Below are 25,076 nucleotides of genomic sequence, written 5' to 3'. Positions count from 1 at the left end.
GAAGATGCAGGGTGACAAAAGCAAACTCATTTATTATTATTTAAAGGGGTAATGTTAAATATTCCAAGTACACGAACAAGTGAAACCTCGTAAGTGTACTATCTTGAAACCTTACTTTGTTCTGACTCTCAACCCAGTCTGTGTGAAAACAGATCTTCACAGATCTTTGCTGAGGCAAAGAATAAAGGAGGTAAAGGAGATAAAAGATGGATTTTGCTCCACGAGTCACTGCTGACTCTTAAGGGGACGCTGCTCATCTCCATTTCAAGGCCACTTAAGCCAGTGCTGTCCGAGGACCTTTGCGCGGTCAAGGGGCCAGCATGACATCCCAGAGTGCTGCTAAAGAGTCAAAGAATCTGTTGCCTTAAATTCCACCACAAGCCGGTTAATTTTAAGATCTCAATATTCCTTTCTTGAAATTTAAGTCTGAATCATGACATTCAGCTGAAACATAAAAGAACAAACATGCAACTCACCTCTATGTAAAATTTTTAAGCTCCATAAATAAGTAAGACCTTTAACAACCTACAAATCAGGAAAAAAAGAAACGGGTCAATATATTTAATACATAGCATAACATAAAGATACATATTTTCATTTTCTAGGCTGTTGGCCACACTGGGAAGTCAAAACAGTTCGGAAGAAGGCAAGAGAAAACTTCTTTGGAATTTTTTCCACCCTAATATTTTCTCTTGCCTTCTTCCAAACTGTTTTGATTTGTCCACAAAGTTCAGCAGGAGTTGAGCTCTAGACAAAGAAGCATTTCTCTTCTTCCCTCTTGGAACCTGGAAACCACCACCTATATCTTGCAACAAACTAAGGTATGAGAATAAATCTTCACTTATTAAAGAAAATGCCCACCACTTATAGACCTTAGGATGGAAAGCAACCAGTCTTATGTTTTCAGACTGGGTTTGCAAATATTTCATTGTTAGAGAGAGGCAGAGACATAGGATGTTATTGGGGGAAACAGTGATACTACACAACAAAGAGGTAGCGAAGTGCCTTTGTTTTTTTACTGCACAATACTTTAGCAACATGTCAGCTCACCTACCGCATGGAAGTAGCATTTCCTTTTTATTATAAAGAGTGACACATGAGTGCATGAATTTGCAATGATGGATTTTTAACACCCAATGTAAGAATGCTATCAAAGTAGAGAACAAAACCTCCACATGTAGCAATGCACAGACTCCTTGAGAGGTTGCATGTATCTGTTGAATGAATGGCTATAAAAAGCGTCCTGTTAACTAAATAATAGAGTGATTTTCATTTCTGTGTTTAAGACTGCATTGTAAGTACAAGTCCAAAGATCTCCCACAGCCTCTTATGCATCGATCAGATATCTCACTATTCATTTACACTAAACAAAAGGACATTTTCCAATCTGGGGCACATATACACGAAGTATTAAGCATTCAGTTGTTAAAAAGAGATGCCGGCAGAGACCAGCTTTTTCACTAGATACTCCAGAAGCTATTGGAGGAACTCAGTATATGGTAGGTTAGATAACAATGACTTGACAGAGCCTTGACACAAGCAGTTGTTGTACCTGCCATCAACCACTCATTTTCTTGACAGTTTAAGGACACGTCTGAGCGGGGAGGGGGAGAAAGAACCTACAACCAACATGAGCACTTCAGTGCAAGGTGTCTCTACATAAAAAACAGAAAGGAAAATAAATGGGTAAAACGGCAAGCAAAACCCAAACCCATGTTAACTTAGGCAAGATACTGATGGGAGATGCTTGCAGCTGGCCTTCTCTGCTGTCTTTCCTCACTTGCAGCAAATACACAAAGAAAGAGAAGGCCTATCAAGACTTTTACTTATATTTTTGTGGTAGGGACTGTAATAGAGTAGAATAGAGTGGACTAGGGTAGGGTACGGTAAGGTAGGGTAGAGTAGAATAAGAATACCAATAAGAGAAGATAGTGGAACAGATGAGAAGAATAATAGTATTACAGCCCTACTACGTGGGTAAATATTCTTAGACATAATACAGCACTGTGGGTCATTAGGTGCTCAGCAGAGCAATGGAACGAGGGAGAAAACGTGTCCTTGTGTCTGGTTGTTTTGGCATGCAATGCCCTATAGCAGCATCCCAAAGGGAGGAGTTGGAACAGTTTATGTCCAGAATATGAGGGGTTTGTACATATTTTCTCAGCCCTCTTTCTGACCCGTATAGTATACAGGTTCTCAATGGAAATCGGGCTGGTTGCAATTGTTTTTTTTCTGCAGTTCTAACTATCTGTTGGAGGCTGTACCTGTCCTGTTTGATAGCTGCACCAAACCAGACAATTATAGAAGTACAAACGACAGACTCTAAAGCAAGTACAAATGAAGGACTCAAAGGCAACTGGAAAGGTTCTGAGAGTAAAATAAAGTAAATATTCCTGGGTTCTCTGAGCATTCTCTACCCAGGTCTGTTTCCCAAAATCTCTCCCACCCATGTGCTGTCCACAGATGGGGGCTGGGATGGGAGGAGAGGATTAAATTGTCCCACTCAGTCTCTGTTACCACAGCCACCGGTTGGTGTTTCTATCTTAGAGTCAGATAGTTCCCGCCCTTATTCTGAGTTCATGTTTTAAGATTTAGATATGTGAGAGCCATCCTTTTAAAGTCAATTTATCAAACAGCCAGCCAATTCATTGCACAGCCTTCGGCACACTAGGAATTCTTTGCCTATAAAACATTTAAAAGACGCCACCTGAAATTCTATCTTGTCAGGGTGCACATGATCCCAAGAAGTAGAAAGTCTTTTTAGTCAAATGAAAGTTACAGGCGTAATTATTTAGTAAGTTGCAAATTATCCCAACAGGAAAATGAAACACTTTTCAGCTCGCTGAAACAGGCCACATGAAAATCCCCAGGCTCTCCCACACCACAAGAAACCACATTGGGCTCAAAAGTAAACCCATTTGGAATTGTTCCACAGGGAGCACATCTGATGAAAAGATGCTCTTTGCGCATGCATCTGAAGTGCAGAGGATGAAGCCGAGCTGTGAATTACAATGAAAGTAGACTAAATAGCTGTCTGCGTTAGATTAAAGGGTTTCAGTTGTCAGCTTGATGTATAATGAGTGTGGAAAACAGGAATTTAATTAAGTAGTGCATTATAGAATAACTCTGATATGCTTTAAACCACTTAAATTATCAAAGCCACCCTCCCATTTAGCCATTGTGCAGTAATCCCCTTCTCTCAACGGTCAACTGGGTGTTCGTTCTGTGGGCCTTTATTCAGCTGTCAAAGATTATGGTGTGTTCATTCCAATTTGGTCCATTCTGCTTAAGAACACCCTGCAGTGTGTGCAAAGGCACAATTAGGCAGAAACAGGGCACTTTGCTCTCTTTACCCCAGAAATACAGAGCGTCTTGTAGCATCTTGAAGATGATTATAGTGTATGCCTCTCTGAATTCAAATACTTTCATTATATGCTTTTATTCAAGGGAACCTTAATCCATGCTGTAATCAATGGGTTTGCTTTCCAAGTATTATAAGAGTCTCTAATGTCTCCCATTTCTCTTCCTGGTTTTTCCTTCCCCACTCCTGCCAATGGCTTCTACTACACCTGCACACTTCGTTTGACAACTTTACGATTGTGATTAAGCAATTCCACATTTATTAAATGTTTCAAGAACGGAATATACCCCAAGGTACTCACAGCTACAGCTATTCTTCCCAAGACGTGTTCTGGAATTTTTCTGTAGACATCTAAGGAGCCCCCTGCAGGGAGAACAAAGTATGGTCAACTGAAGCTAAGCTGGTCTTTTCTAAAAACGTCACGTCGATCAGGGGTCGCCAAACGTGGCAACTTTAAGACTTGTGAACCTCAACTCCCAAAATTCCCCAGCCAGCATGACCTAGATGATTGGGTGCATATTTTGTGATCCAACAAATTGGTGAGGAATCTGTGCCTGGTTTGCTCAATAAATTTATCCTGAGGTGAAAGTGCCAAGTAAAAAAATCTTTAAGGTTGTCATTACAAAAACCTAATATCCCTTAAACCTACAAGAAATGCATAGGACCAAGGAAACAACTTAGAAGGAAAATCTGTATGGGTGACTAAAGCTATTAAGATGAAGGAACAGAAGTTTTGTCAGTAAATACAGATTGCATGCAATTGGGAAATATTAAATTACATATAAACCACCTTTTATTATCTGCCATATCTAAACTTTCAATAAAAGTTTGTGCACTCTATTCAAGAAAACAGCACCAAGAAATAACTCTTGCTTACCTGATGCATTGAGCCTTGTGAACATTATTCTTAAAATACCCTTTTTTAAATTAAAAAAAAACCACTCTCTGTAGGATTTACAGTTCTAAGATATAGTAAACCAATATTCTTCAACCAATTCCATTTTTCCGATTCCTGTTTCTAAACTATGGTCCTTCACCAATAGCAATAGCAGTTAAGACTTATATACGGCTTCATAGCGCTTTACCGCCTTCTCTAAGTGGTTTACAGTCAGCATATTCCCTCCAACAATCTGGGTCCTCGTTTTACCGACCTCAGAAGGATGGAAGGCTGAGTCAATGTTATAGTATATCACTTACCATCCATAAATTCAGTACAAAGGGAAATCCGGTTTTCTACAAAAAAAGCACCATAAAATCCTATGATGTACGATGAATCGCACTGGAAAAAGAAGAAATAGCAGGTTAATTTTTTTTAAGGAAAAACTGCATGCTAAACAGAATTGAAAAAGAAGTGCTAGAAAAGCATTACCTTATAAAGGATTTCTAATTCGGACATAATCTGTTTCTGAAGTTCTAATGTAATATCTAAAGGAATCACCTGGAAATAAACATTAATATTAGATTATTTATTTCACTACAGAAAATCGGGCAGCACTCAGCAAGAAACATTATTGTACCATTTCTTTTTCTTTTTTTAATGTATCAGCTCCAGTCTCCATCGAGGAAAAAAAAATCTCTCATGTTTCTGGGAGCAAAGCTTTTGTCCTCACTGTTACTGAAATCAACGCTGTAGCCCAGAGTTTCTCCATCTCAGCCACTTGAAGGTGGATGGACTTCCACTCCCAGAAGTCCATGCATGCTGGCTGGGGAATTCTGGGAACTGACGTTTAAGCGGCAGAGGTTGAAAAACACTGCAATAGCCCACCCAAAAGTGGTTCAGAGGAGACCAGTCTAGATCAGTTATGCAATGTAACTAGACTTTTGGTACTTAAAATTACATCTCTTCTGAGTCAAGATTGATTTTTGATCACTTCATGGAGACAACCCCGTAGCCACTTTCTGGGATTTGATTTCCCAGTTTAGTATTCCTCACAGACACCCATCCATGTATGGACCAGACTCATACCTGCTTAGCTACCAATACCACACAAAAGATGCTGCCTTGTGCAAAACCCACCCTAATTATCCTACCACAAAGGATCCTTAGTGGGCAGCCCCCAAAGAAATTTTATCACTCCTTGGCAGCCCATTTTTAATATGGAAATACATCTCTACAGCTTAATCACTTCAAAAAGAAAATACTGAGTTTATGTCTCCTCGGTGTAACTCGTATTTAATCTAAATATTTCATCTATCTCTGCATCCATTTCTTGTTTTCCACCTTTTTAGAAGTACTGCAAAAAAGGTACAACCAATTGTGCATTTCCGGACACCCACCTGACTTTTTGAGCCTCTCCACGGCTGCCCTCAGACCTCTAACAACAGATATATTCCACTTCACATATTATTATTATTATTTCTTCACAGGTTTGTATATCAGTGTTTCACAACCTTGGCAGTATTCAGATGTATGGACTTCAACACCCAGACAGGCTGGGGAATTCTGGGAGTTGAAGTCCACATATCTGAAAGCTGCCAAGGTTGCAAAACATTGCTGTATTTGATTATAATTCTAAAGTATTTGATCATTTCATTTCATTCTATGTATTTTATTTAATTTGTGTCTAAGGTCCTTGAAGGGTTTCTTTGTCTTCTGGATCGGTTTTGTTTTGTTTTGTTTTTTTGGTGGTGGGGAGAGATATAAAATATTTCTGCCACAACTGCATTATTTTCTTCTAGAAAAATTTCGGGCCATCCCTGGAGCAGCAGATTCATGCAGAAAGTTCCTATCTTCTCCAGAACATTCTGTATTCAGAATGAAATGTTTTGCCCCTCCATAACTACAGTTAGTCCTTGATCTATGACCACAATCGAGCCCAACGTTTCTGCTACCAAATGAGACAGTTGTTAAGTGAATTTTGCCCAGTTTTATGACATTTCTTGCTATAGTTGTTATCACTGCAGTTGTTAAGTCAGTAATGTGGTTGTTAAGTGAATCTGGCTTCCCGCTGAACCTGGGACCCTGCAACTGTCATAAGTATGAACCGGTTGCCAAGCATCTGAATGTTGGTCAGGTGACCATGGGGATGTTGCAAGGGTTGTGTGAAAAATGGTCATAAGTCACTTTTTTCATTGCTGTTGTAACTTTGAATGGTCACTAAATGAACTGTTGCAAGTCGAAGACTATCTGTATTACTTAAATGTCTGTATTTTTAGGACAATACCTGGAAACACCTGGAAACTCTGATTATTAGAGTAGGAAATATGACTGGGATCCATCCTCACAGTTTCCAGGTGTTTCCAGGTATTATTATCTAGTTTAATTATCAATTATCTAGTCTAATTGTCAAGTCTAATCCATTATCTAGTCTAGTTTCCAGGTATTCCCAAGTATTATTTGGCCTAAAAATGCAGACATTTAAGTAATACAGGTAGTTTTCGATTTACAATGGTTCATTTAGCTCTGAAGTTTCTCTGAATATGCTCAGGAACCCTTCTCCAATCCTGAGGTATACACTTCTCTCCCCCACATGTCATTCCTGCCTGACAAAAGCAGGATCCAGGCCTACATGTCTTAGAATCTGGGTGGGAATTTCAGGATCAAATACACTTTGCGGATTCAGCACAGCCAACGCTCTGCTGCAGCTCGACTTCTAATGGAAATTTTCTTTCAATCCCTTGTTTACATCCAGCTGATTTCCGAACCTACATTTTTAAAGTATTGATGTCTGTCTAAACAGAGGGAAAAAGTGCACAACCCATTTCTATCAAGAATTTGCTTTAGGGTTATTTATAAAAGCTGTAACTGTAATAGAAATGCTGCCAAGAAAACATTTAACACATTTCTCCAAATCAATAGTCATTTGCCAACAATATTCACTTACATTTTTTTTTTCCTGGATGGAAAGCTTAAAACAAAGTAAACTGCTGGAACCGTTGTATCAACTTTGCTCCTTAGAGGAACAAGGAAAATTTAACTCTCTCCGGACTCTAAAAAAAGGCCATTTTGAACTTCAATGTTCCTTTTCACTTTAGTAAGTCCAGCTTTCCTCCAGACAAGCTTGACCACTGCAAAACCTTCATCTGGATATTGATCACAGAAGGCAAATTCAGTATCAGCCAAGATAAGAAATTAAAACAAGAAAGCCTGAAAGCTGGTATATTGATTTTACAGGTAGATTGATTTTTAAGAACACGGCCCCATTTTGTATAAAATAGTGGGAGAGGGGCTGCTTCCCCAAATTATATATTTACATTGTATACGTCACGTTGTGCTACCCAGGCCGTGTGTAAAAAGTCTCTGTATTAAAAGGTGCAGATTAGATTAATATGCACAGATTATTAACACTGTGCATTACAGGTACAGATTAGGCGAATAGCAGGAACTGCAACAGGGATCTTGGAGTCCTAGTGGTCAATCGTTTAAACATCAGCCAACAGTGTGTGGCAGCTTCCAAAAAAAGCCAGCACATTCCTAGGCTGCATTAACAGAGGGATAGAATCAAGATCACATGAAGGATTAGCACCGTTTTATATTGCTTTGGTAAGAGCACACTAGGAATACTTTTGGTCACCATATCATCAAAAAAAGATGTGGAGATTCTAGAAAGAGTGCAGAGAAGAGCAAGAAAGATGATTAGGGGACTGGAGGCTAAAATATATGAAGAACGGTGGCTGCGTTCTCCCCTACGGTCTCATGACCACAGCTAAGGGACTTGGCAACCAGATCACCTCTATGCCATTCCATAGCAAAAAACACTCATAGGACTACATTGATTCACTTAATGATTATGGCATTAACTGAATGATGCCGCATAAACTTAAGACTAGTGGGAAAGAAGTTATAACATCAGGTCCAATCACATCAATGTTATGACTGTCATGACTACGATGGAAATCCCAGGCTCCATTGCAGTCGTAAGTCAAGGACTACCTGTAGGAGGCAGTTGAAAAAAAAAAGAGCAGAAATTCAAACTGTGGGTCTCAGATGATGTGGGTGACGCTTGCCTTTAGAAAGGAAGCAAATTCTTCAACGTTTCCCAGGGCTTGCTAAAAAAAATATGTCTGTTTGGGATTATTCTGTTGGGAGTATTTGGACTGGCAGGCTCTGGATGACCGGGCACCCAGCAGACAACCTGAAGGTTGGTTAAGAAATAGGAAATAGAAATAAATAAATTTGATTTTAATTACTCTCACTGGAGAAAGAGGTAATGGCTCCTATGAATTTGCATTAGGATTCAAATCCTTATTTCAGTTTATTCTTTTAATGATGTACAAGTGAATCAGAGAGAACAGAACCAGGGTTAGGGGAAAAAAGGGCCCTGTCTGCAAATATTTAAATTTAATTTAAATTTAAAATGGCCCGACGCCATCCTCTCTCTTAAATAACCGCCAGGCCACAGAAAAGGGACTCCTCAAGCCGGAGAAAGGGTTAAACCCCACCAAAAATACCTGAGCCATTTTCTCTGCTACACCTCCAGGACAAACAAGGATGAGTTGTCAAGCTAAATACAAGCACTCAAGTGACGGAATTATAATTTACTTGGGTGCTCAATTTAAATTAGTGAGAGGCTATTAAAATATACAGTATAGCGACGGCAATTCATCACGGGCTGTCATGGATGACTTCATCTATTTGCCGGAGTTGCGCGTGTGCCACTAAAGGGAATGAGAGCAAAATCACAGGTCAAATTAAGCCGCAATTCCATTTTAATTCACTTATTTAATCTGCGGCAATATAATTGTCTTTTACAGTATGTACAACTCAGAGGAAATTTGGGAGTTCGATAGGCAGTATACAAATGATTAATCAAATGGACCATTTAAATGCTAGTTAAGAACAGAAGAAACGCCCAGGAACTGCAGCCGGGCAAACAGCCGCACTGCTCCCGGTGCACCGATTGGGCGGCTGGTGCTTCAGTCTCTCTTGTCTTGATGGGATGGAGGCCTTGGAGAAGATGGCCAGGACTTGGCCACAAACCCACTTTTGGGGTCCCCTCCATCCTGATTTCTTACACTTTTAACACAATTTGCAGGGCATTTCTTTTTTATTGCTGTCTATAATGGAAATAATTTATTCCTTTGTCAAAGAGCTGGACCTAAGTATATGCAATAGGGAATATTTGCTGGCTGATGAATTCTGGGAGTTGAAGTCCGTAAAGTCTTTAAGTTGCCACGGTTGGAGACCCTTGCTTTAAAGGTGTCATGCTCCTGTTGGAATCTGATTCTGAGGGAGAGGTGGAACAGCTGACAGGAAGTGGGAGTGTGGCTCCGGTGGCTGTGGAGGAAACCGGGGAAGGGCACAGTCCAGTTGGGCATTTAGAGGAAGACCCAGGCCCACCCCCTCTTTATCCTAGGGCACGCAGGGAGGAATGGATAAGGGAGCAATGTGAGTTGTGTGGTTTACAGGGGAGGAAAGGGCCCTGATCCCCTTCATTGGCGGCAGCTGGGAAAACTGTTTAAAAAGGCAAACTAGGCACAGCAAAGTTGCTGGAAGCAAAGCATGAAATTATTCTGGTTTGTCAAGTCTTAGTTGAGTTCTGGCACCCTCCCAACTGTGTGTGTTTCGTACATGCATGTTTGTGAGGGCACACTGCATTATGGGTGTCAGCACGCTATTGCATGCGTGCTTTCAGCACACCACAACAAAAAGGTTCGCCATCACTGCTCTACAAGTTCTGAGGGTTCCTGGACATGCTTTTTAGCTCTTTCTCTTTTCCATCTTTGCTAGTAGAGCAGACCTTCAGCCCGGTGGTATAGGATTCTGATCACTCCCATTTTGGGTTCCAGTGGGTGGTAAGAATCAAAATGTAAATACTGATCTGTGTGGGTGGGTTTTTTGTAAACTTCAGCATTAAGGCTTCTGTCTTCCTTAGTGGGTACTGCACAGTCCAGGAAGGCCAGACTATTTTCCTTAACATCTTTCCGCACGAATTTGATGTCCCTGTCCACAGAGTTGATGTGTTTGGTGAGGGCTTCCAATTCCTGTGTTTTAATCTTGGCCCAAGTATCATCCACGTATCTATACCAGTGGGTGGGTGAGATTCCTGGGAAGGAGTCTAGGACTTTACTTTCCACCTCTTCCATGTAGAGATTGGCCACAATGGGGGACAAAGGTGAACCCAGGGCACAGCCGTGTTTCTGTCTGTAGAAACCAAAGCAACCGGCTCAAATTTATGAGGGTGTGTGTGTTCTGGAGCCACCTAATCACCTTCGGCGACCTTCTGAGAAGCGAAATCAACGGGGAAGCCAGATTCACTTAACAACTGTGCTACCAACTTAAAAAAAACTGCAGTGCTTCACTAAACATGTGTCAAGAAAGGTCATAAAATGGGACAAAATTCACTTAACAACTGTCTCGCTTAGCAAAGAAATGTGGTTGTGTATGCAGTAAAAATATTCGGGGATGGTGAAAAATGGATCTTAAGAGGAAGCCATTTTAGGAAGAATTTGTTGTTCTACCAGGACATCATGACGGAGGAGAAGAAGAATCTGGCAGGGAATTATTTGTAATTCTCCAACAGAAAGAAGCTGTAGAGACAGGCATCAGCGCTGGAGCAGACCTAAAAGCCTAAGCTCCCACTTTTTTTCTTAAGGCATTTAACAATCTTAATTTTTGAATACAATCAAGAGGAAAGAGAAGAAACCACAATTTAACCATCTAAGATGAGAAAACTTATGGGATATATGGAGACGCTGACCTCAGATAGTTAAATAATCACACAATCAAATTAAAAACTGCACTGGAGGAAAGGCCCCGTTTCCCCCTTTGTAGAGAATCTGTAGGTTGTTTTTTTTTTAATGCTAATATAAAGCCACCATTGTCAGTTCTGCAATAGATTAAAAGTCTTCCCTGCCTGTATTCCTCCCAGGACCAAGTTGTACTACCAAGAAAAAAAAGAGAAGAGATTGCTTTGTACTTCCTCACTTATAAATCGTGCCCTTCGGTCCAGATGTGTGTTCATTGCAAAAATTGGCTTCATGTAATAGTCCTGGAAATAGAAGACTGGGGCAGGGGAATCTTTTAAAGCAGATTTGTGAACAAACTTACCTTTACAGCTAGTATTTTCCCACTGGGGACATGGTTTGCTCTGCATCCAAAGAAGAAGACAGTCAGTTTAAAGCAAAGAAAAACCATGGTCGTATTTTAACTTTTACGCGATGGCTTGTTAAAGTTTCTAGCTAATGGCATCCCTGAGCAATTGGAAGTTGTATGCTCGAGTGATATATGCAACAAGCCCAGTTCCAGTGAAGTGGGCAGTTCCATACCCAAACAACAAACAACCGCAAAAATCAATCCTGTGCAACGTGTGACTTATCAAGCTGAATAAAGCCTATCAGCCATGTTAACACACTCAGCTAACAACTCCTGGAGTCTCCCATTCCTGTTGCCTTTCCAGAACGAATAGCCCAGGGTAGACCTGACAAACCTCAGCAAAGAAAGGGAGGACCGTCTTAAAGAATGATCCTTCCTAGGCTTGTTGTCTGGAAGAGGGACCTCTCTCAGCCTAAAAAAATGCCCACAGAGCCAACCAGATGTTTCTGTGCTCTGAGTCGAATCATGGAATCCAAGTTGGAAGCGGCACTCAAGTCAAACTCCTTTCCTTTGGGCGGGGATCCAAATGAAAGCATGCCAGACACACGCTGGTCCTGGGTCCACCTGCACACATCCACTGATCGGGAGGCCATCGCTCCTTGGGTGCATCGTCAAACCATTCTTTGTGGTTGGTAAGTTTTTCGGCTACAGTTCACAGCGAAGCTGAAATTTGCTTTCCTGTAACTTAAAATAACTTTGAAAAATAAAACAACTTCACTCTGGAACAAGTCTTGGCCTCTTTTAAACCCTAAAACTCAACTTCTGGTCCTCTCATGATCCCTCTTCCTCTTCTCTGAACCTGTCCCAGGTTCTCAGAATACACCTTAAAATGTGGTGCCCAGTACTCAAGTGCGTACAGTACTCCAGGGGTCTCCAACCTTGGTCACTTTACGCCTGGAGGACTTCAATTCCCAGAATTCCCCAGCCAGCTGGCTGGGGAATTCTGGGAATTGAAGTCCTCCAGGCGTAAAGTGACCAAGGTTGGAGACCCCTGCAGTACTCAACACGAGCCCCGGAAAAAGTAGAATAAAATGGAATGATTACTTCACACAGTGTAGAACCCACACACATCTTGTGACCTATCTACGAATGGAATTTGATCATTTTTGCAGTTCGATTATCCTACTGGCTCCAGTCAGCTACCACCCAAAGCTTCTGTAGAAAGGGATGCCTTCTCCAATCCAGCTACAAGGAAGCTCTACATCTGACTTCTGCCCTTTCATGAATTTTTTAAAAGTGTCTTCCTCTAAAAAAAAATATTGCGGAGGGGAAAAAAAAAAAACTGGTCTTCCCAAATGGAATTTTAGCATTAAAAATTAGCCGTTCTGTTAAGTAAATCCTAAAAACCCTGTAAGAAAAATTGATTTCAGAGCACAACATTAACTTTCCTCCAGGGATTTCTCAGATGGTGGAGAGAGCAGAGCCATTACATCAGAGCAGGTAAAATGAACCCTAAACTATGAACAGTGGCAAAACATTTTGACTTTCAGATCAGCCGAACGATAACCCAACAGGCTGCTGAGAGAGTGTGCTTAACGTCTGTTAGCTTAATATGTCCTGCACCGGGCAGTTTGGCAACTTAATTAGCTTGTCAAGAAAGCCGATCTTTTTGTCCCCCTCCTTCCCCTTCAAAGGGGAGGGGTGGCCTCTTGTTTTCAAGTGAATTAAAAGGAAAGACTTGATGATTTAATTATGATGCACGCCAAGTCATCCGTGGAAGTTTGGGTTAAATTTCCAGCCAAGAGCAGTACCTGGTTTGGTTTACAGCGCATCGACACTAGCAATTTAACATTTAATTATCATTGTGGAAGGGATCACAGAGTGGATGCGGTGCCCCTGGGGCGCAGGGCACCCCTGGATTCTGCAAGCACTACAACGCACTGGAAGAAGGAAGCAAATGGGCTTATTCCAAGCCGCCACCACATTCACCGCTGTCTTGACCTTCTCTAGCGCATTATCCGTAAAGTGATTAATGGAGTCTGAATGGGAACTTTGGTTACTTGGAAAGAAAACTGGACACCTTAGCAAGGTTTTAATTAACAGCAAACCCTTCCAGGCTCGCTGCAGCTCGTGCAGTAATTACCTGTCCCAATAAACTTGCTGGAAAACACGTTCAGCCCTAACTGAAGAACCAGAAGTTGATGTTGGCCGTTTAAATTACGAACGTGCTCTCATGGTTCAAATACCCACTCCAACCTAGAGCTGCCCGGAAGATTGTTCTGGTGCAGCAACCCCACATCACCGGCTTCCTGCATTAGCTTCAAGAACAGAACACAGAATAATAAGAGTTGAAAGGGACCTTGGAGGTCTACTAGTCCAACCCCTTGATTCAGCAGGGGACCCTATACCACGGGTGTCAAACTTGCGGCGTCACGTTGCTGTCACGCGATGCTTTTCCCCGCTTCGTGGAGCTGGGGTGGGCCTGACCTGCACGTGATGCATCCAGCCCGCAGGCCGCCATTTTGACACCCCTGCCCTATACCATTCCGGACAGGTGGCTGTCCTGTTTCTTCCTATGGAGACTGCTGATGAGCCAGTGATGGAAAACCTACAGATATAAGTGGGTGGGATGTGCTCAGCTGCTTCCCCTGGCAAACTAAGTAGGGACAAGAGTTTCAGAGCCTGGAGCGGCATGACTGATACATAATTCTGGACGGTTTCTATGCTTGCAATATTAATACAGCCCCTCCTTGAGGGAGATGGGCCTTCTAGAAGCATGAAATAATATAATATAATAATAATAATATAATATAAATATATCCTTGGTGAATCTTCTGCAAGCCACCACCAAGCTCATATGGCACCAAGGACTCCACAATTTGAGCTACAAATATTTTCTGTATGCCCTGAGTTACAGGCATTTCCTTCTACTGGAATATTAATAAGTTGAAAATATAATTTGTAACAACTACAGACTGATTGCTCCAAGAATATAAGACTCATGAAAGGTAAACAGATCCTTCGAAGGAATGTGGGGTGTAAAATAAATCACTCCCACAAAGAAAGCAGAGCTTCTTTGAAATTAGAAGGGCATCTTCCAGTCACTGTTCCTGTGAATCCCTTTCTTTCTCTCTTTCTTTCTCTCTTTCTCTTTTCTTTCTTTCTTTCTTTCTTTCTTTCTTTCTTTCTTTCTTTCTTTCTTTCTTTCTTTCTTTCTTTCTCTCTCTCTCTCTCTCTCTCTCTCTCTCTCTCTCTCTCTCTCTCTCTCTCTCTCTTTCTTTCTTTCTTTCTTTCTTTCTTCTTTCTTTCATTCATTTATTCAATTCACTCACTGCCAAAGGCCAACCAAAGTTACCGTAACTTTTGGTTCTGAAATGAAAAAAATTGGGGAGCTTTCCTGTTTCCACAAAGCATTTTGTGGATGGGGCACCCTACCATAAGAGAACAGCTCAGATAGGATTTTTAAAATTCCTTTTTTAGTATAAAGCAAACTTAAGAAAGACAATTTCCACCATCAAGAAAACAACAGCGCAGAATTCTCCTGCTACCTATCAGCTACCTATCGGGGTTCATTATGCTGAGCCTTTTCTGCAAAGAAAAGAACAAGATGCAAAGAACAGCTTTAAGCAGCCTTGGCACAATTGTGTCAAATATTTTATTAAACTTGACTACTGCCCACATAACAGACGCCTGGCATCCTGGAGGGACCACTGTCCATTTAGCATCCCTTGGAAAATTCAAAGGCTTCTCTGCGGGGCCTTCTGACAAAGCAATGTGCCCAGGCGGGGTAAGAGCGCTATTTTGGGCATTGAAAGGCAGACGGTGTGATCAAAGGTGCACATGAATGCACACGTACACACTTCATGTGAGCAAAACACGCCACGTTTCCCCTCCCCTCAACCCTAACAGGAAAGTTACAACATGATAGGCAAGCCGCTAAAAGCTTTTTTTACTTCTATTGTTTCTACTACAACCTCTGCCCTTAAAGGCCAAGGATGTCGGTGGCCTTCCAACTTGGCAAGTTTAAGACTTGTGGGACTTCAACTCCCAGAATTCCTGAGCTAACATGACTGGAGGAGGAATTCTGGGAGTTGAAGTCCACAAGTCTTAAAGCTGTCAAGTTTGAAGACCCCTGGAATAGATAGAGAAAGAGAAAGAGAAAGAGAAAGAGAAAGAGAAAGAGAGAGAGAGAGAGAGAGAGAGAGAGACAGAGAGAATAGATAAAGAGAGGTAGAATAGATAGATAGATAGAAATAGAATAGAATAGAATGATACGTAGGTAAGTAGTTAAATAGATAGATGATAGATAGATAGATAGATAGATAGATAGATAGATAGATAGATAGATAGATAGAATAAATACATCAAGGGTCTTCAAACTTGGCAAGTTTAAGGTTTGTGGACTTCAACTCCCAGAATCCCTGAGCTAACATGACTGGAGGAGGAATTCTGGGAGTTGAAGTCCACACAGCTTCAAGGAGCTGAGCTTGAGAAACACTGGGTTAGAAAAAACATCAGCCTGGAATCACCGGTAGTCCTCGACTTACAACAGTTCTTTTAGTGACTGACAATGGCACTAAAAAAGTGGCTTTTTCACTCGCGACCGTTGCCACATCCCCCTGGTCACAGGGTCAAAATCCAGGCACTTGGCAACTGACTCACATTTACGACGGTTGCGGTGCCCCAGGTTCATGTGCTCTCCTTCTGACAAGCAAAGCCAACGGGAAAGCCAGATTCATTTAACAACCCTGTTATTAATGTAACAACTACAGTGTTTCACTTAAGAACTGTGGCAAGGACAGGTTGTAAAATGGGGCAAAACTCACTCAACAAATGACTCGCTTAGCAACGGAGCTTTTGGGCTCAACTGTGGTAGTAAGTCGAGGCCTACCTGCACTTCCGGCACTGAGGTAAAGGTTGGGTGCATCTTTAACCAGCTTGCTGAAAGCAGGCATGAGGGAATGGTGGTCCAAAGCCCCTCCTTCTCCCGATTAAAGCTTATTCTTCTTAAATTAAGGGCCAGGGAGCCTCGGTGGATCTTAAGTCCCAACTGTTCTGACCAAGGCTTCCTGAGACCATAATTAAGCACACGCTTAGTCCAAACAACTCTTGTTTTATTTCAACGCTGGGAATTATGTTCATTCCCAGCCTGTAATGAGTCCTAAACAGTCCCTCAAGATAAGCACCCACCTCTCTCTCCTTTGAATTGCTGCCAACAACTAAAGTGCCAAATGAACTATAAAAAAACGAACCGAAGTACAAAGTTCACATAGAGCTTCAAGGTTTAATCCGAACAGAGCGAATGACTTTGCTTCCTGCAAAGGTTTATCTACCTTTGCCTGTCCTTTATACCTTAGGGGAGGGGCAATCACCTCCAAGCCTTACTCTCAAGTTGCTCCTTTTGTCTCAGCTGCTCTTGCCTTCTAGCAGCTCTGCGCACACGCGCACTGGGAACAGGCTCCCCTTGTTCCTCTGCCTCGCTGCTGCCAGACTCCGGAGGCACCCCAGAATCAGCACCCCACTCCCAGATGGCCCTGGCCCCATCTCTGCGTTGGACGCAGGACCCTCATCCAAGTCCTCTCCAGACTCCCGGACTGGCCTATGTTCCTCCCCATTGTCCGATTCCCCTGCCGTCTGCACAGGCTGCCGGCGAACCACGACACCAACATTCAGAACACAAAAAAAGGAACCAGAAGAAGGAAATGGGGGCCTGTGGAGGCCTCTAGGAAGCTAAGACCCCTCCAATCATCTCCAGCATTTGTTCCAGATGCCACACTGTGGCGTACAGCTGTTGCCTTGGCTCCACGAAATGTTCCTCCCCGAAAGCCCTCAATGCTCAGAAACCCCTGAATCTGGACACACATGGAGCCTGGCCCTGCCAAGGCCGAGTGGATGGAAAGCTCATTCCTCTCATCCAGGAGATGTTCAGTGTCTCTAAACATTACCCATTGTGCAGAGACAGGAGGGTCACCAGCTGTAGATGACCTGCAGCAAGCCATACCCAGACTCCGTTCCAGGTCTTCAGTCTGGGCAGATTGGCTTAATGGCCAGAGTTTGGGAGAGTTTTAAACGGCAATATTTCCATGTGCCGAAACGGCCGGGTGAAAAGAAGAAGAGGTTTCCAGGAAAATTAGCACTTTGACAGTTGTTGCCTTCCGTAATAGTCGAGCCCATTAGCTGACTTGCTGGCTGTTACAAAAAGGACATTCAGAAGTGAGCAGCAGCCTCATTGGATCGCGGCTCATTCAAAGCCACGAGCGATGCCAACCTGCCTCCTCTCCCAAAATCCCACCACAGATGTTTGAATGATGACCACAAAATGATTCATTATTAACTTGAAGGCGCCCTCTGGCCACAGACTCTTTGCCTCGAAAATGGACTTTTCCAAGAATGCAAGAGCAGCCCACCCATCCCCCGCCATGCCCCAGGCAAAGGGTGGAAAGATAAAAAAAAAAAGACTCCTGATGTGACAGACAAAAGCACTGGGGAGGAGAGGAACCCCAAAAGAGGAAGAGAGGTGGGATGACCCAAAGGGGCGTGGCACAAAGGCAACACAGTCAGATAATCAATAAGAGCCCCTTTGATAGCTCCAACTTTGCTCCCAATGTCCTGGTTACCTTCTGGCTGGAGAAAAACTCTCCCAGGAGCAGCCTTTGGTTGCAGAGAATCAAGTCCAAAACATTGACAACAAAAACTGTAACTATAAGTTCAATCAAGGCAAAATGAGGTAATTAATCTGACAGGGCAGGAGGAAGAATTCCAGATGTGAAGGTGCAGCCAAACTCACACGGATGGAAAGATGCTAGGAACACAGATAAGCAAAGACAACACAGGATAAAGTCACGTTTGCTCCCAGCAGCTGCCGCAGCCAGCATTCAGTTCTTTTAAACTCTCTTCCCAGGTGTTGCTAATGAAGGGAATCAGGGCCCCTTCCTCCCCCATAAGCCACGCAACCCACGTCGCTCTCTTCTCCATTCCTCCTTGCGTGCCCTGGGATGAAGAGGGGGTGGGCCTGGGTCTTCTTCTGAACTCCCCCTCCCTTGCTCTACCTCTCCCCTGCTCTGCCCAGCCGGACTTTGCCCTTCCCAGCCTCCTCCACAGAACCACATTCCCACCCCTGTCAGCTGTCTGTCTTCCTCCTTGGATTCAGACTCTGACAGGGGCATGACAAGAGGTTGTAGCCTAGAATCTCGATCTGTTTTGTGGGTTTTCGCCAAGGAGTTTTTAAAGCACAAGATGTAGGACGATCATTTCTTATCAAAGGAACGGGGTGCTATCTCCACAAACTACACACAGTCCTGCTTCTTTGCCAAACTTGGCAAGAAGATGTTGCAGAATGTTTCTTGAGATGCTAAAGAGCTAGGTTAGGCACACCGCAGTGGTCTTGCCATCTGAATTCAGTGCAGATCAAGGGGACTTGCCATGGTCCTTGCTTGATCCATTGGGCTAATGCCCGTGCAGGACAGAAGAATTTCTTGAGGTTGCCTTGGTGATGTCTCCTTCGGTTCCTTAGCAAAACCCCTAGTTTATTTCTAAATCGAGAACAACTTAACTTTTTGCTGAATCTTCAGCAGGAGGAGTGCAGAGTGCAACAAAACAAGTTTAATTTAAGAATCAACCAGTTTCTAATTAAACCGCCATAGGCAGCTGGTTGGATAAGTTTTAATCAGTTTCAGTCACCTATTGATTGGGATGCTGAAGCTTAAAAATTAAAAGTAAAAGTAAAAGATGATTTGGGAATTGCCGCATCTCAGAACAACAGTACAGCCCTCGGTAAATAACTCCTCTTTTAACCATCAGCTAAATGAACACTTCAATACCACAGCACAAAGTCTTCTGCAAAATTACTTTAACTAACAAGCAGAAATTTATCAGCTTCAGCCAAAATCAATGCCGAAATCAATTTGAACACTGGTTGTGTCTAAAGGGGCTCATTGGTAATTTACGGAAATTACTCCATGTAAATGTCTGTGCTTTAATTGAACAGTTTCATCAACTAGGCCGTGATTGCTGTCCATTTATTTATTTACTTTCACCGCAACACTTCTTCAACAGAAGCGATGGGTTTTTGTCAAGGCGAGAGGAGACACTTCATCTTCATTTTAGGCACTTTTGTGCGTAACCGATTTTACGAGCTGGGCCACCAACGGCTGGGGTCAGTGGAAACAAGGGAATTGCAACCCCCGGTCAGACTTGCTTAACCTGTAACAATGGTCCCTGCAAATTCTGGGGGGGGGGGCGGTGACGAACCTGAGGGCAGGAACAGAGAAAGGAGGGTGGGGGGAGGCTCAAGGTGTCCTGGAAGAGAAAAAGAGGAAGGTGGGTGGCTTCTTCTCTGGAATGCAAAAACACAAAGATTGTTTATGGACCAGGTTTGCTAAGCCAAATTAAGAAGGATATAGTGGAAGAGCTGCCCTGCTGAGCCAAAAGGCTCTTGAGCAATTATTATTTATTTAGCGTATGGCCAAGAGAAGCACCCTCGTACACGCAATCCACATAGTTGTGTACAAACCTTCGACCGGGGATACAGCAATGGCTTCAAAACTGGACATATAACAAGCGATTTCTAGCAGCAGTTGGCACCTGGACCCACAAGAGACGAGGCTAAAGGCTGCGTTCCTCTCCTTAACACCCATCAATTAATCCCGTCCATGGTAGATGTCTACGTCACTTTCATCACCTGCACGCAAACTTTCTACTTGAAGACTTCAGCAAGCACTCGCGGGAATGTGATATTTTGGGCCATCTTCCCTATTTGGTTAGAATAACAGAGTTGGAAGGGACCTTGTACGTCATCTAGTCCAACCCATACATATATATAAGACCCTATAGCATTTCTGACAAAGCCTCCAGTGATGAAGCTCCCACAATTTCTGAAGGCAACTTCTGTTCCATGGGTTGAATGCTCTCACTGTCAGAAAATTTCTCCTTATTTCTAGGTTAAATCCCTCCTTGTTCAGTTTTCATCCGTTATTCCTTGTCTGGCCTTCGGGTGCTTTGGAAAACAGCTTGATCCCCTCCTCCTCTCTGTGGCAGCCCCTCAAATATTGGGAGACTGCTATCACGTCTCCCCTGGTCCTTCTCTTCCCTAGACTAGCCAAGCCCAGATCCTGCAACCATTCATCATGTGTTTGAGCCTCCAGTCCTCTCATCATCCTGGTTGCTCTTCTCTGCACTCTTTCTAGAGTCTCAACATCTTTTTTATAGTGTGATGACCAAACTGGATGCATATTGTAGGTGTGACCTTACAAAGGCTTTATAGAGCGATATTAGTACTTCACGTGATTTTGATTTTATCTCTCTGTAATGCAACTTAGGATTGCATTGGCTTTTTTGGCTGCTGCCGGACACTGCTGGCTCATATTTAATTGACTGTCCACTAGGACTCCAAAATCCCTCTCGCAGTTACTTCTATTAACCCAGGTGTCACCTAATTTATGCATGTTCCTTTGACTTTTCTTGCCTAAGCGTAGAACTTTACTTTTCTCTACACCAAATTTCATTTTGTTAGATCAGGCCCTGAGTTCAGGTCTGTCAAGATCCTTCTGGATCTTGAGCCTATCATCTGTTGTGTTGGCTATTCCTCTCAGCTTAGTGTCAGCTGCAAGTTTGCCCAGGTTAGGTTGAGAATTTTGACAATTGAAGCACAACCACCCTTGCAGAAATCCCCAGAAAATACTTCTGGTGCCGAGAGCTCTCCTGGATCCCAAGGGCTAGGAGATCATTTATAGATGTGTCCTGCTTGTGAAGGTCCCAGAGACAGCTGGTAGAGTGGCTGGTAGAAAACGGAAAGGACCTGCTGGGTTGGCTTTAGCAGGGCATTTATGAAATCTGGGCCAAATTACCAATGTTAAAATGCTACATGATCTTGCAGAGAAAACTATGCCGAAGAGTTTGCAAAATATGAGAAAATGCTAGGTGTTATTTACCACTGAGAAGTTTCAAATGATACCAATAAGGTGTCTTTGTTATAAACAATTTAATGACATTTTTCCCTCTGTACGAATTTTAAAGAAGGGACACTGCCCTATAAATCAAATTGTTAGCGTATTTCAAGGAACCCAGGAAGCAATTTGGAAAAAAAAAAGTCTTAAGAGCTGTGTAAATCACCAATTAGTTTAAAAATGTGGAAGAAAGCAAACCCAGTGCTGCGTTTGGCCTTTCCCATGAATTATTTTTCCAAAAAAGCAATTTAAGTAAATACCCTGGATGCGGCAGTATACAAATACTTTCCAATATATGTACACAAGAGTCTGCACTTCCCATCATACCTGATTTTCAAAAATATCTGGAGGGTAGAAAAAAATTACAATACCTAGTTTAAATTAGGTAGAGTAATAAATCTATAGCCTAACTACACTGGCTTTACCACTTGGAAAAAACTCGGGCTGCAATCAACTGCAATTTACAATCGCCAGACCATTCCTGGCCACTGTAAGCAGCACAGGGAATTCAGCCTCTCCTGTGCCGAATTCCAGGGGGAACATCTGGGAAATAAATGGGGGAGGATGGGGATGGCCAGCCAAAGGGTGGCCGGCCCAAAGGTGCTGCAGGTACGGAGGCTGGAAGCCCAGGGATGTGACTGCCTCCATGTGTCTACCAACTGTTCGCCCCAAAAGGCTCATCTACTGCACCAGCAGGGGATAAATTCTTTATGTTCTTTGTTGAACTCTTCAGGTTTAGGGAAGAGAAAAAAATGTAATTTTGAGATGATCGTGTGCTTGACCATAAGAGAAAAGAGGTTACTAGTCTCTTCTCCAACAAGAGCCATTTCGCAACAGAAATGTAGCAGAAAATACATGAAATGCGTATTAACCGCGTGGAGCAAACTACGTTAATTAAGAAGTACATCAATTATTAAAATATATAATTTAAAGAGACCCTCAGTTTGGTCTTTTTCTCTTTTGGTCAAGCACATGATCATCTCAAAAACATATATTTTTCTCTCTTTAAGCTTAATAAAGGACATTTATCCCTGCTGGTGCAGTGGTTGGGCCTCTCTAAAACAGCCATGATTTCTTCTCTACTTACGATGTGGCATCGCAGCGCCCAGGGCCAAACGCTTGAAGCTCTGGGGCTCTTTAGTGGCTGCCAAAAGACTGACTTCTGGCCAGGTGAATCTTCAAAGGCCCTGGGGGAAGCGGAAACCTTCTCAGGTGCTGGGCCAGGTGTCGTCCCTCCTTGGTTCTTCCCTGGCTGCCAGCTTCAAAAAGCACATCATCCCTTAATTAAGAAAATGCCAGAAATAAACTAAGCACAAAGCTAAAAGCTATAAACCACCTTTTCCTTAAACAAACAAAACAGAAGGACCAAAAAAAAAAAAGAGAGAGAGAGAAAAGGATTCAGCAAGTTCTCCTTAGAAATATTGCTATAGAAATATTGATTTTCTTACTCAACTCAATTGACCGAAAAGTTGTTTGTATGGCAATATTGGCCCAGGCAATCCGCTGGAACGATTTTGCTGCACGGAGTAATCAAGTGCATTTCTGAAGTATAATTATATTGTCATAAAAACGAAGCCAAGATAACCTTCTCTTCGAGCAATAAACCTGCAGCGGCAGTAAAAACCGTAAGAGAGACACAGATAGCCAGCATTCCGTGATAGGGTGCCTTCCGAAGAGGCCGGCCCACACTAGCTGCTCTTCCCTTAAGCTACAGTTAGCACGAAAGTGATCAATACCTCAATCTCCATAAACTATTTCAATAATAGTTAGTTCACCTGGAAACAGAAACTGAATGTTTCTGCTCAGCGACCTGAGACTGCCTCCTTGTTGGTTGAGCGCAAGTAATATTTCATTGCCATAATGGATACGACTCAGCCCGGGGTTTTAGCAGGAGGCAGACAAACACACATTCTTCAGTTACAAATCAATATATGCTACACACCTTTCAAAAAAAGAAAAAAAAAAAGGGCCAGGATGTGGGATGCTGGCGGTCAAAAAAATACAAAATGTGTCACCAGGAGCAGTTATAATTAATTTATTTTGACAAAACAATCATCAATTCTCTCCGGCAAAGGACCCACAGCTGCAGCGGCCGCTAACCAAAACCAAAGCCAATCTACCTGTAAGCAGAGCTTCAGTTCAGCTTTGCCTGCCACAGAGGTGGCTTCTCCTCAATGTGCCGGGAACATAGCGATTATTTCCAACGAGCTGGATACCCGCGCTTTGCTACGAAACTATGTGGTCGGGCTTAGTTTTTGGGAAGGAAAATAAGGAGAAAAAAAATTGTGCCTCTGCCTACCAGCATCCATCGGTATTCATCTGGCTAGCATCCTGTCAGTGTGGGAGAGAGTTGAGGGGTGTTTGGAAACTGAAGGAGTATTTGCTGTGTGAGCAAGGAGACAGCAAGGAGCCTGGGCGTGGCTTAGCTCAACTGTTCTGTACTAAAGCTGCTTGGTGCTGTGAACTGAAACTGAAATTCCTCTCCTCTTTTTTTGCATTTGGAAGAGATTTCTCTTCAGGTGGGGAGGGGGAGTAGAACTCCTTAGCATCAGAGCGTGTTAATAATAATAATAATATAGGAATATAGGAAATACTAATGCTCTGATGGTCATTTCGAAAAATCCTTCCTCAGTGAGCACCTAGAAGCCAAGAGGAAGATATGGGCCAAATTTCAAGTTTGTAGGCTTTACGGTTCTGGAGATTTTGTGATGATGTGTGATTGGTATTTCATATATATTTGGTTTTCTTGCAGATGTTTCATTACCCAAACTAGGCAACATCATCACTGCTAATCATAAAATCTAAATATAATGGGGTGCAGTGAACGTATCTCTTGCTCTCAAAGTCTGCAAATAGCTACAGAATAATTTCCCTGTCCTGAAGACGTACCCCAAATTCCTCTCTTTCCTCTCTGGAAAACTTCCCCCACCTGCCACTCGAGGACTTGTGTTGTGATGGGTCAAGCCAAGAACAAGAAGGCAAATGCATTTGGAGGGAGTAGTTCAGTCGAAAAGCTGGAAATCCAGATCCTTACTGACTAACCGGAGAAATGTCCTGTTGGAACGAGACAGCGCCCGGAAAGGACAACAATGTGTAGTTACATGAAGTTTACCAACCGCTTTTAGCATCTGATCGGAAGAAAGGCAGCAGCTTCCATCGCATTGCCACGGCTGAATCAGATAATCCGTAACAAACTTCATTATGAACAAACTTCCCGGGATATTAATTTACTTGCATAAATGGCAGGATTCTCAAAAGGCTCTCGCAATTCCCATAATGGTAACAGAAGCTCATGCAGATCCACCACAATTAGTCTTTGTCATCTAATTCCAAGGAAGCTGTCAATACAGCGGAGCATTTCCTGGCCTGGCTAATGGCCTGGGCGAAGGTGAGCAAGCTGAAATTAAATCTGGACAAGACAAAGGGGCTGCTTCTTGATCAATGGGAAATCAGGATCAGCTATCGGGAGCGAAGCGGCTCCTAAGGTTTGCAGCTTGTGGACCTCCTTGGATCCCGCCCTGTTCCTAGCTTTCACGGGGCCATGGTGGCAGGGCAGCATATTTGAACATTACGGTTCATGTATCACCTATTGACTCTTCATGAGTCAATCAGCCTAACTAGGGCTGCCTGCGCGTTCGTAATATCCTATTAGGCTACTCCAATGTGTTTCATCTGGGGCTGCTGTTGAAGAACACCTGGAAATCTAAAGGAGGGTGTGTTTGCCAAGCTTGTGTAACGCCCACAAAACAGAAATGGCTTAGAGTTAGTAAGTGTCAATCCTATGTGGCTGAAATGA

At 42.8% G+C, this 25,076-nt stretch overlaps 1 protein-coding gene across 3 annotated transcripts in view; it reads right to left on the bottom strand.

The window, feature by feature from the left end:
• Positions 1-25,076, bottom strand: part of MAP2K5 (mitogen-activated protein kinase kinase 5) — a 156,695-nt gene that overhangs the window by 99,742 nt on the left and 31,877 nt on the right. For all 3 annotated transcript variants that reach the window (XM_087972951.1, XM_087972952.1, XM_087972953.1), the window contains 5 exons: positions 11,352-11,391; positions 4,731-4,799; positions 4,559-4,640; positions 3,663-3,724; positions 477-525 (listed from right to left, as the gene is read on the bottom strand). In XM_087972951.1, coding sequence (XP_087829077.1) covers positions 477-525; positions 3,663-3,724; positions 4,559-4,640; positions 4,731-4,799; positions 11,352-11,391 — 302 coding nt within the window. The remainder of the gene's footprint in view (positions 1-476; positions 526-3,662; positions 3,725-4,558; positions 4,641-4,730; positions 4,800-11,351; positions 11,392-25,076) is intronic.

This window comes from Notechis scutatus, chromosome 11 (assembly GCF_049901735.1).
Source record: "Notechis scutatus isolate UNSWTSFEM ecotype Mainland chromosome 11, rNotScu1.2, whole genome shotgun sequence".
NCBI classification, from domain to species: domain Eukaryota; kingdom Metazoa; phylum Chordata; class Lepidosauria; order Squamata; family Elapidae; genus Notechis; species Notechis scutatus.
The sequence above is the reverse complement of the archived record's forward strand: the minus strand, read 5'-3'. Positions and strand labels throughout refer to the sequence as shown.